Source organism: Numenius arquata, chromosome 3 (assembly GCF_964106895.1).
Source record: "Numenius arquata chromosome 3, bNumArq3.hap1.1, whole genome shotgun sequence".
In the NCBI taxonomy this organism is placed as follows: domain Eukaryota; kingdom Metazoa; phylum Chordata; class Aves; order Charadriiformes; family Scolopacidae; genus Numenius; species Numenius arquata.
The window spans coordinates 7,329,497-7,348,140 of record NC_133578.1 but is presented as its reverse complement, the minus strand read 5'-3'; the positions used below and the strand labels follow the sequence as shown (position 1 = coordinate 7,348,140).

The window sequence follows — 18,644 nt, the reverse complement described above, 5'->3', positions numbered from 1 at the left end:
TACCTGGTATTATAATTGCAGCCATTATGGGGCTGTTTTGGGGTTTTGTGTGTGTGTGTTTGGTTTTATAATGCAAGCATGTAACTGATTCCGGTAGTTTTAAAATCAATTTTAAAAAACTTGACGGGAGTAGCATTTCTTAATATAAATTGACCTATTTATTGTAAGTACATTTTCTGCCTTGAAAAAATACAAAAGATTGGGTAGTTACAGGGTATTTGCAAGCGAGAATTACACATGCAATGTTCTTACCAAGTGAAATGGCTCTGTTGTGAGGCATTGGAAAGTTTTTAAAGTTTGAAATGAGATGAGGCCCTTTTGAGACACGATCATCAAAATCCCTTTAATATGTTAAGATTCGGTCCGAGTGCTTTTTCTCTAACTTTTCTCTTCAGTTTGCAAGCAATTTTGTACTTTATAGCTCTCAGATTATTTTTTTGTCTGGGTGGATTTTTTTTGAATAATATTGTCAGAGAAAGATTTTTGTATTTAACCTTGTCTGATTACATCCACTTACAAATCCTCAAATAAGGTTAATATGTTTACATATATATGTTCATGTACTAAAAATGGCATTGCTGGGTTTCATTTTGGTTTGGTTTCTCTTCCCGAACACCTAGCTTTACCATCTCTTATAGTGCCACGTGCTGCAAATGGAAGGGGGCTTGCTCGATGTACATCCCAGGGTAATTCGGAAGCTGATGCACGGGAGGTGCCTTCTCATTCTGCGCTCAGAGCATCACCCTGCAGGACCCGTCCTGTGGTACATGCTCTATCCTATCGAGTCAGTTCTTCCATTTCTTCACTGTGAGGGTGGTGAGACACTGGAACAGGTTGCCCAGGGAAGTTGTGGATGCCCCATCCCTGGAGGTGTTCAAGACCACGCTGGATGGGGCTTTGAGCAACCTGGTCTAGTGGGAGGTGTCCCTGCCCATGGTAGGGGGGCTGGAACTCGATGATCTTTAAGGTCCCTTCCAACCCAAACCATTCTATGATTCTATGATTTCAAACTCATATTAAGAGTACGCTCTTATTTTCATAGTATTTATCCTCACTGCTTTATCACTGCAGATGCTGATTCAGCTGCTTCCCAGTGCAGTTTATTCCATTGACTAATTGCTCTATTAAGACTGTTTTCCTCTTATCTAACTTGACTTTCTTTTCCTATTAGATTATTGTTCCTTTATGATCATTTTTATATTCATTTGTACAAGTGAAATTAAATATTCATATTTCCTCAGGCTTTGGGATGCATTTTACTGCTACGGAAATGTGCCTGGTCTGCCTTTAATTTGAGATGTTGTGGGGCATTTTTTCCACCTCCTCGCAAGTTTCTCCAAGTGGTCTAGTGATGAGAAGGGAAGAGAAACCCAACTGCAGCCTTTAGGAAGCTTTTAACCCATTTTACGGACCAGCTGGTAGTTAGTTATTTACTTTTTAAACCACGGGTGTGGTTTGGATGCTGCTGGGTGTCAGGACAGATCTGTGGCAGTTTTGGATGGCATTTCTCAACACAGTTCTCTTTTGCAGGTCACTGGGGCCGGTGTGTAGGTGACTGTGGCTCGGGGGGCGTTCGGAGCCGGGCTGTCTGGTGCACCCACGTGGAGGGCTGGACAACGTACCACGCCAACTGCCACCAGGAGGACAAACCCGAGAGCCAGAGGAGGTGCTTTAAAGTCTGCGACTGGCACCTGGAGCTGTTCGAGTGGGAGGTTTCAGGATGGGAGAGGTGCGGGCTCATCCCCGTTGCCGGCGGTGAGGTGGGAGCCGGGGCTTGTGTCACGGCACAGCACGGGCTGCAGCGCCGGAGCGTCCGCTGCCTCCAGAAGCTGAACAGAACCGTTGTTGCCGACGAAATATGTGAGTATTTCACTCTGCAGCCACCCACCGAGCAAGCCTGCCTGGTGCCCTGCCCGCGGGACTGCGTGGTGTCCCAGTTCTCCGGCTGGTCCCAGTGCGGCACGGGCTGCGCCAAGAGCTTGCAGCATCGGACGCGGGTGGTCATCTCTCCTCCCCTCTACGGGGGTGCCCCGTGCCCCAATCTGACCGAATCCAGAGCCTGCGGCATTCCCGCCTGTCCTCTCGGTGAGGAGGAGCACACGTACAGCCTCCAAGTGGGGTCTTGGGGCAAATGCCGGATGCCCCATCCTAAAGACGTCGACCTGGTGGGGAGGACTATGCCGGATTTAGATTCGTACTCTGGAGAGCAAAGCACATCTGGACTTCAAGGCTCTAAACCCCACCATCGTGCCGGGGAGGTGGAGATCGGTTACCAAACCAGGCAGCTCAGGTGTGTAAGGAGCGATGGAAAAAACGCAGCCCTGAGGTAAGGGTGCTTCGTCTTTTCTTTCATCCCCCGTGGATTTGTTTGAGGGAGTGCTTGCCCTGTGTGGCAGCACCACAGCAAACGCGCTCCCTGTTCTTGAGTTTTAAATGCAAATTTTTATGTGTTTTCTTTATGGTCTTTTTTTTTGTTGTTGTTGATTTAATTCCCTTCTTGTAAAGCTAGCATATGCTGAATATTTTGCATACTTCTACGATTTGTGACTGTTTAATTCATTTCATGTTTTTAATAATTCTCTTCTAGATGTTTTTTTTTTTTTTGTTGTTGTTGTTGTTGTTCTTTTGAGGAAACATCGAGGAAGTGGAATAATATATCAGTTTGCACCGATGCTGGGCCCCGGCTGTGGGAGAGGGAGGTTTCATTCTCAGTCATGTACTGCATATATTTGGCAGAAGAGGCTAAAATTGCACGAGCTTAAACTCCTTCACTCTTACAAATCGACACTGGCTAAAATAAGTCTGAAAAGTTTGACCTTGCAAATTTACTAGAAGGTATTTCTTGGAAACATAGACCAGTGAGCAAACCTGTGATTGTCCTCCTGCTTCCTGAGGAGCCTTCCCGTCTCAGTGTAGCTCTTGGATGCTGATACTAGATCCCTGACTCGCTTTTCTTTCTTGTCCTCATGTGTATTATCTAACAATGGCTCTTAGTCTATGTAGGTTGCTTTGCTGCAATTCAAATGTGAAGGTTACAGTAATGTGCAGCAAATAATGGGAAGATTTACTCTCTCCATTTCTTGCATTTAAATTTAAGCTATCTAAGCTCTGCCATTTGACTGCAGGTTGGATTTGGGCAGGTGCCAGGAGCTATCTTAAGCGAGTTCTGAGAAAGTCAAGATTTCTAGAGAACTTCTTGTGTTCTGTTTTGCAAGGTTATTAGAAGTTCTTGCAAAAATTCTGCTTCTGAATTTTGCAGAGATCAATCTGTTTCTCAGTTATCTATAGCTCTTGGCACCAGCGCAAACTCAAATTGCAGAGGGCAGGGGTTATTTTATGTCCAATTCTCTACCCCTGTTAATGTCTGCAGTGGTTTTGCACACATACTGAGGTGAAAATATACATTCTAGCCTTTTTCTTACCCCCTCCTAATACACCTGTAGCAAAGCGTGGATTTCTTTTATTGGTTGGAAAAAAGTCAAGCTTTGTGAACTGTTCCAGCAGTTTCTAACATCTTGACTTTATTACTTGTCTCTAAATATATGCTGATTCTAAATATACAGATTTTATGCTCATGTAGCTGCTTGACTTTAATGGAGTCACTTGTGATTTATGCCACCGTGCGACCAGCAGCAGGTTTATGTCTGCTAACACTTGTTAGCTGTTCTTCTGCCTCTTCTATCTCATTCCTTATCGGAGGCTCTGGGAAGGGGATCCTGACTTTGTTAAAATTTCACTTGCTCTGCCCTCACACGCTCACTGCTATATTCGCTGTCAAAATGGGGAATGGAAGATAGTTCTTATAAATGTTTTCTCTTCGTTGTGCTACTGTGTGAGTTATGCACTGAATTTTTGGAGAGGGTCCCGGGAGCTTTAGTTTTAGTGACTCTGCCCCTGATCGAACTGTTTTCTTCCTTGCTCCTTTCTGGATTTTTTGCTGATCCTAGCCCCCTTTTTGGGAGCATACAACTCCATTAGCTGCCTCCTGGCAGACTTTTCTGCTGAGGCTGTGTCTCAGATTTATTATGGAGAGCTGAGCCTGACCCATCCCTTACTCTTACTCCAAATACAAGAAGAAAGCCCATTGATTGAATAGAGGACAAAAGGTAAGGTCATGTCCAGATAGTCGCACACTTCTCCTTTTGGACCTAAAATCCAAACATAGAAATCCAACCTAAAATCCAATCCATGCTTAATTCCAGGGCTGGAGTGTCACTGACATCAAATACCCTTGACAACAACTCCCTTTAAGCATCCCCTGGCAGCAGCGTTCTCTTTGTTCTGTTGTGCAGCATGTTTGCTGCCATTCTTCTGAAGAATGGACCCGATCTTCCAGATGTTGCTTTGTGAGGGCGATGATATTTTGGCTACTGATAAAGAGGAGTAAATGCATTTACGTAACCCTGTGGTGGGGTTTGGCAGGCATCCAAGCCTCTGCTGTGAAACGGGAAAGAAGCGCTTTATTTGTGCTTTTTTCATTTCCCTGGCCGAGGTTTCCTATTTCGACCAACGCTGCTGAGTAAGTACCAGTGAGAGATACAAATTAAATTTCTGGAAAACTGAGGCAAGAGGGAGGACTATCCCAAGATATGCTTCCACGGTGGGCTTCGAGCTGCTGCTCTGCCAGGGCTTTGCCACCACCCTGCCTCCTGCCGCTGCCTGGTTCTTGCAGGAAAATAGCGGATAATGGGAGGCATCAAAGGCCACATGAGGAGAGGAACCGTATGCTCATCTCACTTCCTAATTTATAATGCGATGGCAAAGATGCCTAATTTGTTATCAAAGTTGTTTAACGTACTGATGTGTAATCTCAAGGCTGTGGATCAGCCGTTGTGCGCACTGATGGCTACTTGGCGTGAAAGAACAGTCTTTGGCCAAATATTGGATTTTGGTGGCCTTGGCTGCAAGCTGGTTTTAAAGACTGAAAGATTGAATGCATTCACTTCTTACAGATGCTGGAGTACTGGCGGGCCGTTCATTTTGGCCTCTTCACTAAGAAGTGTGCCGTTGATGGGAATGGCAGATGGGGTGTCTTTTCTCGTGTGAAATAGGTGGCAGCGGTGGGAAATGTGCCTGATACTTGTTTTCAGTTTTTCACTGATGCTTAAGTTATGCCGTTGGATCCTGCAAAAAGGATCCTTTGGTTTTGCAATGGACCCTCAGGTGGGAGCTGAAGAATCCTTTGCATTGTAAAGAATATATTTTTTTTCATTTAAATGTTTGGTCCTATGAAGATCTGTGTGTCCATACCAGCCTTAAAGGTGCAAGCAAAAATCACAGCAATTTTTAAAGGCAAAGCCTGTAAACAGGAATTACTTGGAGAGGAGCACAAGCGCGTGGAAGATTGGAAGTGCTGTATCAGGGAAAGAGAGCTGGGAACGTTTTTGATGAAATACTTTTCAGTTTGGAGGTTCTTCATTTGTCAAAATCAAAGGAAAAGGGAGAAAGAAAAAGGGAGGGACAGACCTTTTGGAAAACACTTGAAGACATTTGAACAGTAGAACATCAATAGACCTTGAGACAGGTTAATTTCTGCTCAGAAACAGTTTTTGTGTAGAAACTTTATATTTGTGAAAATAAAAGGAATGACGTCAAAACAGAGTGGTTTAATGGATCTGATTTCAAGCTTTTAAAGACTCAAAAAGCCAGAATTTTTTTTTCATATTATTTCAGGTAGAATTCAGATTTCATTCTATTTCAGAAAAAGTTTTCGTTTTGCGTTAAATCTCATACCCAGTAACAAATTCAAACATAAGCACTTCCATGCATTAAAAAGAAAAGAAAATCTCAGAAAAAGTTGCAAGAAGTGTATGTGCTAGAACTTCTGCTGGTTTGGGTTTTCTGTCTTGTCACAGTTGTAAAAAAAATCTACTGAACAGTGAGACAAAAAAGTTATTTAGAAAAAAAAGGTTATTTAGAATTAGAATTATATAGCTTTGAAAAGACCTTTAAGATCATCGAATCCAACCGTTTAGGTAGCACTGCCAAGTCCACCACTAAACCGTGTCCCTCAGCACCACATCTACCTGTCTTTTAAATACCTCCAGGGATGGTGACGCAACCACTTCCCTGGGCAGCCCGTTCCAATGCTTCACAACCCTTTTGGTGAAGAAATTTTCCCTAATATCTGGTGTAAACCACCCCTGGCACAACTTGTGGCCATTCCCTCTCATTCTATCACTTCTTACTTGGGAAAAGAAACCGACACTAAACGTTAGATGCTAAATTGTCATTTAGTGAAATGAGTGTGCATAGCTAGACGTTGAAATCCTAAATAAATTTAACCTGATTTTCTAACCTGGTATGTGTGCTCACTAAGCATACTGAGAAGTTGAAGTCAGGAGCAAACATTTTTAGGGTTTTTTTGTTATTATATTTTGGATTAGGTGTCTTTTTAGGTACATATTTCTTAAACTCTTCACTCTACGTTTAATATAACAACAATGATATTATAGAGTTGGATTTGGGTTTCTGTTTACTTTGCCTTTGTAAGTGAAAATTCAGGTCAAACTCAGTCAAGGGATAACTCATCTGTCAAGGCTGAGGCAGAGCAGCATTCAGCTCTTTTGTTTGCCTCTGTAATTTGAATTTCCATTATCCATTTCCTAGTGGATTGTGCTTAACCACTCTGCTGTTGTACGTTTTTAGGGAAAAAAGTGTTTGCAGTTTCTAGTGTTGACATTCTTCTATTCTCTGGGTGAATACAAAATTTTGCAGTCTGGAGCTGGAGAGGCTGTGCTGTAATATGCTATTTGATGGTTATGATTCTGATCTGGGAGAGGAGATGCGTGTTCACATTCCTCCCAGCAGATGTAGGAGTGGAGCCTCAGTGCTCAGGCTTGAAAACAAATCCCAAATCCCGGAGCTATTGGATAAGAAGGAGATTTTATTTTCTAGTGTTCTTTTAGAAAGTTTTGTCTCTCATTTCCTTTGTTTTTACTAAAAGCACATGAAACAAAGGAACAGTGACTGCTTTTTTCACTTCAATGAGTAACATTTTGGAAACAGTGTCCAATAATAATTGGTCTTTTTTCTTCTGTTTTCAAATTGTGCTGAAAGCCAGCTGCTTCTGCAGCCCTAAGATTTCAGTGTCTGCCTAGGTAGTGCAAATGTAAGGCAGCATTTATTTTTAATTGAAACAGAGGATCTGGTGCGTTAAGTTTTGGAGACACCAAAACATCTTAGACACCAAAGCCCTGTGTTTGTTTGGATGCTAGGTCTCCCAGCTCCCTTTCCCTTTGATCAGTTGTATGGCAGGCAAATATTCCCCCTCTTCCTTACCACCCTGGGGCAGAAGGGGCTGGTGGTTCTCCTGCCAGAGAAGCCTCTGCTGCACGGATTGAGTATATGGTATCACCAGTATCCAAAATAGCTCTGGCAGCCCTTGGGGACCCTAAAATACATGCTGAATCCTTGACAGTATGCCTATTAATGTTAATTGCCAGTTTCCTAAGGGGAAAAAAAAGCGTTTGAATGCTGTTAGAAACAGGGCAAGACTGTGTCCGTTATTAGACCCTAGTATAATTAGCCAAGTGCAAAGAGCAAGTAGTGTTTATTCCAGCAGCCTGTAAGGTTGGGTCACAGAATCACAGAATCACAGAATCACAGAATCTTAGTGGTTGGAAGGGACCTTTGAGATCATCGAGTCCAACCACATTAAAAAAAAAAAAAAAAAAAAAAAAAAAAAAAAAAAAGCAAGCAGCATCCATCAACTAAACCCCACACACAACACCCCACCACAAAACCAACAATCCCGGGCACTAGATCATGCCCTGAAGAGCCACGTCTACACGTTTCTTAAATACCTCCAGGGATGGTGACTCCACCACCTCCCTGGGCAGGCTGTTCCAGTGCTTGACCACTCTCTCAGTAAAGTAATTCTTCCTAATATCTAATCTAAACCTCCCCTGCCGCAACTTCAGACCATTTCCTCTGGTCCTGTCGTTATTCCCTTGGGAGAAGAGGCCAACCCCCGCCTCTCTACAGTTTCCTTTCAGGTAGTTGTAGAGGGCAATGAGGTCTCCCCTCAGCCTCCTCTTCTCCAAACTAAACATGCCCAGTTCCCTCAGCCTCTCCTCATAGGACTTGTTCTCCAGACCCCTCACCAGCTTGGTGGCTCTCCTCTGGACACGCTCCAGCACTTCAATGTCTTTCCTGTAGTGAGGGGCCCAAAACTGAACACAGTACTCGAGGTGAGGCCTCACCAGTGCCGAGTACAGAGGCACGATGACTTCCCTGCTCCTGCTGGCCACGCTATTCCTGATACAGGCCAGGATGCCGTTGGCTTTCTTGGCCACCTGGGCACACTGCTGGCTCATGTTAAGCCGGCTGTCCACTAACACTCCCAGGTCCTTTTCTGCCAGGCAGCTTTCCAGCCACTCTTCCCCAAGCCTGTAGCGTTGCTTGGGGTTGTTGTGGCCGAAATGCAGAACCCGGCACTTGGCCTTATTAAACCTCATCCCATTGGCCTTGGCCCATTGGTCCAACCTGTCCAGGTCCCTCTGTAGAGCCTGCCGACCCTCAAGCAGATCAACGCTCCCACCTAGTTTGGTGTCATCCGCAAACTTACTGAGGGTGCACTCAATCCCCTTATCTAGATCATCAATGAAGATATTGAACAAGACTGGCCCCAAAACTGAGCCCTGAGGGACACCACTGATGACCGGCCGCCAACCAGATTTTGCTCCATTAATCACAACTCGCTGAGCACGGCCATCCAGCCAGTTTTTTATCCAGCGGAGGGTACACTTGTCTATGCCATGATTCTCCAGTTTCTCCAGGAGAATGCCGTGAGGGACGGTGTCAAAGGCCTTACCAAAGTCCAGGTAGACAACGTCCACAGCCTTCCCCTCATCGAGAAAGCGGGTCACATGGTCATAGAAAGAGATCAAGTTGGTCAGGCAGGACCTCCCTCTCATAAACCCATGCTGGCTGGCCCTGATCCCTTGGCTGCCCTGCACATGCCTTGAGAGCTCACTCAGGATGATCCTCTCCATGATCTTTCCCGGTACCGAGGTCAGGCTGACAGGCCTGTAGTTTCCAGGATCCTCCTTCCGGCCCTTCTTGTAGATGGGCGTCACATTGGCCACCCTCCAGTCATCTGGCACCTCTCCTGTTGACCAGGATTGTTGATAAATAATGGAGAGAGGCTTGGTAAGCTCTCTTGCCAGCTCCCTGCCAGCAGGGTCATTGATTACAGAATAGGAGATGACTTTAGAACATGGGAAAAAATGGAAATGCATTGTTATCAGTGTAGCTTAACTTAATTCAGGATTTTCTTGCTCTGCAGTGCATGGATTTGAGCATGTGTTCCCCGGTCAGATTTGGCACTTCTCGGGAACCTTCCTGAGCTGCCAGGGAAGAGCCTGGCTGCTGGATATGTATCCTGCCCCCCTGGTGCTGCCTTCCGTACCAGCACCATGGGCATGGTGATAGCTTCGTAATGTGTCAAATTATTTTCGAGGTGATCCTTTCAGTATAAAAGATTCAACAGCCACCACCTGTCTCATCCTCTCCTGTAAGGAAATGCGTTCACCTTTCATCCTGAATGCGTTGGTATGGCTGGGAAAGGAAACCAGGGATGATTTCTATGCTGTGCCCAACCTTATTTCATGATGCACTCTCCTGGACGGCCTCGCTACTTTTTCCTACTGATAGACGTGTTTCCACTCATTTCCTTGCGGTGGATGTGATGACTGTGTGACTGCAAGGCGTGCAGCGCAGATGCACTGAGCTGTTGGAAAATTTACTATTTTTTGGTGAGTTACTTTTTGTTCCGAACAGAAAGGTGATATGGTCCAGCCTGGGGCTGCACAACTACTGAATCCCGTGGGGAAGCACCGTGCTGCTCTGTTGGCAGCAGCCTGCAGTTACACGGTCACGGGGCTGCTTTTCCTCCTCTTGCTTTTCTGCTTGTAGCTCCGGGACTATGTGAGTGTAAAAGAGGCACAAATAGGTTTCCTTTTGTCAAGTGCTTTTTTTTTTTTTTTTTTTTTCATATGTGGTTTATTCTCCTTCAGTACACAAGAGAGTACGAGGGCTCTCTGCCAGTTGAGTGAGCTGGGCTTCTGCTAACTCACCAATCCATCTGACACCGCAGGCAACGTAACGTAGGTTGGGAAACGATTCCTGTAGTTTTACAGTATCAATCCAAGCGTGTAACGTAGAAAAAAGCATCAATCACATCAGTACCTTACTATATCACAGTTACTGGATTGACTCCCAAGAGGAGATCTAGCCTGATACGTTAATACCTGGAAAGTTGGTTTAAAAACAAGGCTTGTGTAGTATTTCCCATCCCCAAGACCTTCTTCCTCTCCCTGCTGCTTCAGATTCAGCCACAGCAGCGCAAATACACGTCTGGTTTGCAGCCTCAGAGAAGCCAGTGTCTCACACGTCTGGGCTTTATCTGTATTAGATTGTCCTAAATACATCTGCGACATGAAAGACTGTGTCTGAATTTCATGCAAAAGTGTGTTTTTACATTTTTCTTTGTGTTGCTCGGTGTCACAGTTAATTTGACTTTCAGGCTCTGAATGAGTAGGTGCAAGTTAATTAGATTTGCTTTCTGCAACTGTTAGGCAGTTGCATGCAATTCTCCCTCAAAAACATCTACTCCAGCAGAAGGATGGAAATTGCCAGCTCCGTGGCTTGTTCACCTTAAGGTCAGCAAAGTTATCTCTTTAGCCTTTTATAGTAGGAGCGGTGGAGGGATTGTCAGGGAAAAAAAACCCTGAGCTATTCAGTCTTTGCATAGTTGAAAGGCTTTTGCAAATAGGAAGGATGATTGCTGGGCAGAGATGTCTTTCGCCGGCGGAGTGTCGGCATAGGTTTGAGTCCATTAGGGGGAGGTATTGTGGGCATTGTCTTGCTAAGAATTGGGGCTAGCAATGTTCATTTTGAAGAAGACCCCAAAGCAGATTTTTAAAGGCTTCATTTTTTTGGTATTTCAGTAAAGATCAGGCCACACTTAAATCTCCTTTGCAGAGATGCAACCCCCAATGGATTTGGGTTTTGTTACTGGTATCTGAATGCGAAGTTTTGATCACTTTTTAACATGTGAGATTGGTTTCCTCCCATGTTGTGTTCTTAGTTTAACTGTAGTTTTCTAGTACAATCAGTTAGGACAGTGATTTGCATTTGCCACTAGTTTATCTATTCCAAACCAGGAAATGTTTTTTCTTGTTAATGTTGTGCCATGGGTGGCTCATCTGATATCTGTGTTGAGAAACTATTAAAATAAAGTTACCGTTCATGTGACACCACCTAAGCTCATATTCCAAATAAGACTCAAAATGCCTGGGGTAGTGAGTACAGATATAATGATTATTACTTTTCAGTCCTTAGTTCAATAGGATTGATGCTTTGTGCCAGAGACAGCTTTGCAATCAGTTGCATTTGACATGTAATAGAGGAATGAGACATCTTTTTGAGTTAAAAGCAAGAATAATTTTATTTTGAGGGGGCTGTATCACAGACACTTTCTTCTTCATAAAGTTGTTAAAATAAACCTCAGTAAATTCATCCTCACAGTACCGGTGAGATTAATGAGTTTTATTCTGGGTGAAGAATATCTCTGGGTGAGACAAAAAATTGTTACATGTGTTTGTTTTTAAAATTTTTTTTATTTTAGTTTGAAGTATAAACGTAGGCCACTAAATGCTGTATTTTGCTGGTGGTTGAGGGTCTAGTCAAACTTGGTCAGGTATCAGTGGGAATATTCCCTTTGACCTTTGTGAAAACAGGACCAATTTCTAGACTGGAGGAGAAGCGGGTGAATGTCCTTTATCTTCTCTGCTCCCCTTATGAGACTGCCCTGCAATCCTGAAATGATTGCCCCAGTCTGTTTTCTTTAGAGAAAGGTTAGTCAAACTGTTCTGTAAGTAATACTAAGTGAGGTAATGGTTGGTTCCCTGGCAGCAGCTCTGGATCTCACACCTTTTAAGTGTACCCGTATTTGCTCCTTACAGTTGGCAAAAGCCTGAGCATGAGTGGCTGGAGAAGACAAATTTAGAGAGAGTTCACACAGTTCATGTATGGTCTTAATTGCGAAGGCCAATTTGCATCATCCCTATAACACTAGGCAGAAGTCAGAAAATATTGGTTCCTTTTCTCCTGGTGACTCCTTTTTTTTTTTTTTTTTTGGGGTTTCATCCTTTTTTGTCCCCTACCATCCTTTGTGGTGCTTCAGTGATGTCTCTGCTCATACGTACCTCAGTCCTCTCTTGGTATATCCTTTCCCTCTCTGTTTCCTCAGCTGTCTAAGGTTTTTGAGAGACGGGAAAGGTTTTTCCCCTGTTCTGGGAGATGAGTGGTGACTTTGTGGCTGATCTGCGGCTGGGGTGAGGTGGAGCAGCAGCAGCAGCCGTGTTCTGCTCGCTGGGCAGGAGAGCCATCAGCTGGCTGAGACAAGCAGAGGAGCAAGGAAGGACGGTGGCCTTGGTCTGGGGGTTTGTCTTCTCTTGGAAGTATTTGCTACATTTGACATACTTTTACAATAGCTTTTCACAATATAGAAGTTCGGAACTCTATATTTTATTCTGGGAGTTCATATCTTGATACCAAACCTCAACAATTGGCAGCTGTTAAAATTTGGTTTTCCATTGCATTGGGCCTTGTCTGGTATCTTGATGTGTTACAGAATGGATGAGGATCATGTCCTAATATCAGCAGGAGTAACTGAGTCCCAAAATACAGCCACAGTTGCAGCATTCCTGGCTCTTTGGTGATTTGTCAGGTTTGGAAGCCCTCTGACCTTGTTTGATGGCATTTGTTTGATAACAGCACCACAGAATCAACACCTTTCTTATTAGTGTGTGACTAATTATCTTTAAAAGAGCAGAGTTGCTCATTAGGATGTGTTGACACCTGGATGGATGGATGGTGAACAGCTAGTCCTGTGTGCGAGGTGATAGGAATGCTTACTAGTTGGAGTATTTTTCTTGAGCTTGGCTTTTATTTTCCATCCTGGATAAACTGTGAAACTCTAACTGCACAGGAGCAATTATAGTGTCTATCGCACATGTTTTAACTTGAAATAAATGAGGTATATTATTTGCAAACTACTCGACATGCAAGATTGCGCCCAGAACTCCCTGGAAATGCATTATGTGTGATGCACTACAGTTCCTCTTGCTTTCATTGTATCAGTGTTGATGCAGGTCTTCTAATTTACCACAAATAACCATGGATGATTTCTTCGGGGGTTTGACTTGAAATATAATAAAAATTTATTGAGCAAGACCTCCTCAGTTGTTTTACTGTGTTCTTATTGCAGCCACTGTGTGCAAGATCCCGTCCCTTTGACCTTCAAGTCCTGTGTCATCGCTAGAGACTGCGAAATGTCGGAGTGGTCCTCGTGGAGTGCCTGCTCGCGGACCTGTGGCTGGGGAGATCTCGCCCCGGGCTTTCGGAGCCGGCGCCGTGGCGTGCGGAGTGTGGCAGTGGGTGCTGGGAAGCGATGCCCGGAGCTGGAAGAGAGGGAAGCGTGCGGCACGGGAGGGAAAGAGCTGCTGCAGCCTTGCCCCAGGTATGGAGAGGGCTTTCAGCCCAGTTTTTTGGAAGTAAAGAAGCCCCTGTTTGATAACTGGCTTGTGCAAAGTAAATCTTCCTTGCTCGGTGTCTGTGCGTGGAGAGGGTTGCATGTCATGCTTTCTCTCTGCGTCTAAAAGATCATTGGTTTGATCATTGTTAACTATGATTAGTGGTATTATTTATTGTTAGTAATATTCTTGTAATTGTTGCTATTGTCATTGTTGCTATTACAATAGTTACACACATATATAGAAATAAATCTAAATTACACCCACTACAGTTTATATTTCCATATTTTAAAAATTGAGAGCAGATACTCTTGCTCTCTGAAGGGGCTTTCATACTGACTGCTGTTTTGGAGAATTTCCTCTGCTGCACAGAAACTGGGCAGGTCTCCATGGCTGTGCTTTTATTGGCTTTGAAATTGTAATTTTTGCATAAGATTTAATGATTCCCCTTCATCTACCCATAAAAAAATCCCAGGCCTCCTTGAGGAAAATGGGAACTGATCAGAAGTAATAGCTTGGACTTTACTCGGCTTCCCTCTGGGTACTTCTTGAAATGGGAAACCTTTCAGTCCCTGAGTGCTTGCTTGGTTTATGGCAATCTCTGTGCTGGCAGAAAGTGAGGATCTCACCTTTTCTGGTCTGCAAATCCATGCCGTTATGCATGGCCAGGCTAGCAAAAGGGGTTGGTAGTCTGCTTTGCAAAGGAAATAAAATACCGCTTAATTTTTCATGTGACATGTTCTGAGATTGACTGTAAAATGCTTCAAGATTGATAAAATTTTATATGCATGCAGACAAATCTCCCTGTCTGTGAATGAATGTGTTTAACAGGAGGTCTATTCAGTGATCAAGTCATGAGTTTCTGGGGCTTTGCCAGATACTGCCAAAACCTTTGATAGAGCCCTTGCAAGATACATTTCTTAGGAAGGCGTAACCCGTAAGTGTGTCTCTGTATCGTTGGGTTCATTCAAAATCAAATGCTGATCATTTTTATGCACCCTGCTAGCAGAAGAGAGGAAGTATAAAAAAAAAAAATATTCTGTTGCTTGATTACAACCTACGAAAGGCTCTTACAGAGTGATTTTTGCTCCTGCCCAAATGCACATCAATTTCAAAGACAATAGATTAACACATTGTCTTGCTGATTTTGTATAGGAGTGTGGGTGCAGGTGACACCTGATTGGGGTAGACGGGCTGGTAGTTAATCAGGGAGTGAACAGACATATGTCTGTCCCTAGTTTCTCACTTCTACTTTTTGACATTGCACTGTATTAAAGTGCAAACGATTGTAGGGGCTTGGTGTAGAGCCAGGAGAGCCCGAAGGGTGAGAACCTGCATAGCACTGATAATTTTGTGGAGGTGCCACTGTTGCTATAGAAGGAAACCTGTGGTTCTTAATGGTATATCACTGCTATGCCCAGGTTTTCATCTGCCTATGAACTATTAAACCTTCCCCATCCTGCCATACCTGCACACCTTAGAATCATAGAATGGTTTGGGTTGGAAGGGACCTTAAAGATCATCAAGTTCCAGCCCCCCTGCCATGGGCAGGGACACCTCCCACTAGAGCAGGTTGCTCAAAGCCCCGTCCAACCTGGCCTTGAACACCTCCAGGGATGGGGCATCCACAGCTTCTCTGGGCAACCTGTTCCAGTGTCTCACCACCCTCATAATGTAGAATTTCTTCCTAATATCTAATCTAAATCTACCCTTTTCCAGTTTGAAGCCATTATGCCTCATCCTACCACTACAAGCCCTTGTAAAATGTCCCTCTCCAGCTTTCTTGTAGGCAGGAGGAATGAGCAGGAATCAGAAGCCGTAATGTTGCAGTATGTGCTGTGGGTCTGCTGGATGTAAGGCTGTGGGGCCCAGAATTTTGTATTAATGAACAGAAATCTAACATTTTAAAGTATGTTATTTAATTGTCAGCAGCTGGTAAAGGATGTTATGGGTCCGTGTTATAGTTTACAGCCTGATGATTTGGTGGTGGTGCTTGGGAATTGGTGACAGAGATACTGGAAGTACTTCAGACTGGAAAGCAGTAGCTTTCAGCCATAGAGGGATGTAGTGTTAATCCCTGTCAAATATTATAAGAAGTCTTTGATGCTCCTGTTCTCCTTATTTGAGCAAATTCTCTTTGCAGTGTAATACCTATAAAGATTATGCTTTTTTCCCCCTTAAATATATGCCACCTCATCTGTGGCTTTGCTGGGGCTTACCAAACAGTTATCTTTTCTTTCTTACGCTTACATGAAGATGATGAATTTTAGGAGATTGAATAGCAGAAATAAAAAGGCGCTCTCCTTCATTTGTCTGATCTCAACACAAACCGTTCATTCTTTCTTTCTGGCTTGTGTTTGCCTAATCAGATTAGTTTTAAAATCTTGAGAGAGCTGGGTGAGGTGAGAGAGCGGTTTACTTTCCCAGTTCCTGGAAATCAGTTCTTTGCTGTTTTTTGGTTGATTTTAAGACAAGTAGCCTTTCCTTTAGATTTATTCTTTTTCCTTTAGCTTTATTCTTTGTGCAAGAATTTTCCAAAGCATGTTCCAGGCATGGAAAAGATAATGGGTGAGGACATAGACTAGAAAGAGAGCAAGTCTCAGAGCAGAAGGAAGGATTTTTAGGAAGGCTGTTTTTTAATGCAGGACCGAGAACACCCCACGATGGAATGAAGGTACATATTGCAGACTACATCCACCAACATAGAAAAGCAGCAGCTCAAAGAGGTAGCACTGGCAGAGTTGTACTCAGCAGGAGGAGGTGGGTAAAGTGATATTCCAGCCTCCTAAAAGGATCCAGAAGGGAAAAAAATCCCCTTCAGCTTCAAAACGGCTCTGTTAAGGTAACAGTACTTAACAGTATTACCTGTGAGTCCACGGCAAGGCTGCAAGTTAAAGGTCTCATCACAGGTACATGGCAATTAGTGTAATTTTGCTGTGAAATGGCAAGGCCTTTTAATTTTATGGCTGAAATTTACAATAACATCTTTAATCAATAGTTTAAATGCAAGAAAATAAAACACTTCAACTGCAGGTAGGACTCCAGAGTTTTGTGCCATGTTTTACTTTTGGTTATTTGTTCTGGAGGGGTTAGATTAAGCGCTTAAAAAGCTTAAACCCATAGGAGGTGATTCTACTTTATTTTATTATGATATAAATTTGGGATAGTTCAATTAAAGTGAATGGGTATATACAGGTATAAAACTTGTGTAAGCACTAAGATCATAAGTCCTATAGACTAAAGGGACCAAGAGGTTACTATAAATCAGAAAGATTTTGAGCACTTGTTGCATAGCTGTTACTGAGTTGTCAGTTTTAAAACAATGTATTGTATCATTTTTATCCTTGATGTGTAGCTTTCATGTTCACTGGGAATAGATAGATTTTCCAGAATTATGATTATGTCTTTAAATCTTTCATTTTGGTTGTGGTTGCTATGTTACAAGACAGGGATTTAGAAAAAAAAACAACCCTCTCTGCATTGTTGGAAATTCAAAGCTTTTCAGAAGTTAAAAGATGGAAAACGGGAAAGTTTTAAGACCAAATTTTTTCAAAAGGCTTGAGGTTACTGCTGAGATATGGGTGTGATGGTATCACTTTGTAAATGAGGCCCATTATGTCCCCTGATTAAAGATAAGGTGTTAGTGTGAAGTAGGAAAGACTTGAAAGGAAATGCAGTGAACCGCGCTGGTGGGCTGATGGAGTTACGCTTTGGGAGTGGTAGCAACACTGCTCTTCATCCCTTTGACCTTCATGGATCTTGGGCACACAGCAATGACCTCCATTCAGCTGGGCGGCTTCGTTGCCTCCCCACGGATCAGGAACCATCCGTAGTGAAGCTTTGGTTCTTCAGTTCTGCATTGGACGATTCTCCTGTGGCTGTGCTTGGGTGTCACAGTGCGAGAGCACGTTTTGCCTTGATCATAACAGAAACTTGTGGCATCAGCTCTTCTGCTTCCTCACCTTTTTATCAAGGAAATTCAGAGCACTGCTTATCATGTGTAAAGCTATTCAGCTTTATCAGCCAACTTCCCTCTTAAGTACCCCAAATGTGCACTTTATTGCTTCTGAACTAGCAGGTTTTCCCTGCCCCTTTTCTTAAGGAGACTGATCCAACTCTCTGTGGATTCTGAAGGTCTGCATTTGGGACATTATCTAGCTGGTCCTCTAACCATCGGCAGTGGGGTCTGTCAATCTTTGAAGTAACTAGACCTGGTATAACTCAAACAGTCTTGTCAAAAACTGGAGCAGGCCTATTGGGAAGCCAAAGCGAAAGGCTGAGATTTTTTTTTTAGCTCTAGTAAGAGGTGTGTAGATAAACATGGGTCACAGCTAGGACTGCAACTATACTGAGTTTGTGTCAATTTAACTAGATACTGGTAGGAGTTAAAATGAGACGTTAAATCTACTGACATTTGAAATTGTCATCACCAACAGGTTTTGACCTAGGGATTACAAAGGTACACTGGAGCTGACCAACTGATGATCCAAATGTATAGTGTCCCTTCCACTTCCTGAGTTATTGTACTCCTCACCTTCGAGGGAAGGTGGACAAGATAGTTGGATGGTATTGCCCTCTTAGCTTAATGCTGGTACAGCTTATCTCTGGTACTGTCTGCTCTAACAACACAGTGTCCATTGTGGCATTGGTGGCTTTGGTCATCTTCATTCAATTGGAGAAATTACAGTTGTGTGACTGTGGATATTGATAATAATTTGCAAGTACTGGCTTGAGGTTGCCAAAGTTACAACAACCCCCCAGGTATTTTCCAGCCATTAGTCTCTGCTCTTTACTAATGGCTATCAACATGCTTCTGATTAAATTTAAATAGAGATTATGTTAATGTTAATTCTTGTTGTCTTTAGTGTAGTCCATAGATGAGCAAACTAACGCCAAGTGTCGGCCATCCTGCTTAAAACCCTGCAAAGAGTCTGCCACAAAGCTGTCCGAGGTCACAGCTCCCATCTGGAAAGGTCTTGTCTTAGGTTTCCCACTCAGGGGGATAGCAATCCCTGGGATATGTTTCTGATGTAGTGGGCTTGTTAATGGCTGTGAAAATGTGTATCTTTTAAACAAATAATGCTCGGGGTCACGATTTGTTAC

General features: G+C 43.4%; 1 protein-coding gene across 1 annotated transcript in view; it reads left to right on the top strand.

Moving 5' to 3' along the window:
* THSD7B (thrombospondin type 1 domain containing 7B) overlaps nt 1-18,644 on the top strand; it is a 273,934-nt gene that overhangs the window by 53,321 nt on the left and 201,969 nt on the right. The window contains exons 2-3 of the mRNA XM_074145144.1: nt 1,531-2,326; nt 13,277-13,528. Coding sequence (XP_074001245.1) covers nt 1,531-2,326; nt 13,277-13,528 — 1,048 coding nt within the window. The remainder of the gene's footprint in view (nt 1-1,530; nt 2,327-13,276; nt 13,529-18,644) is intronic.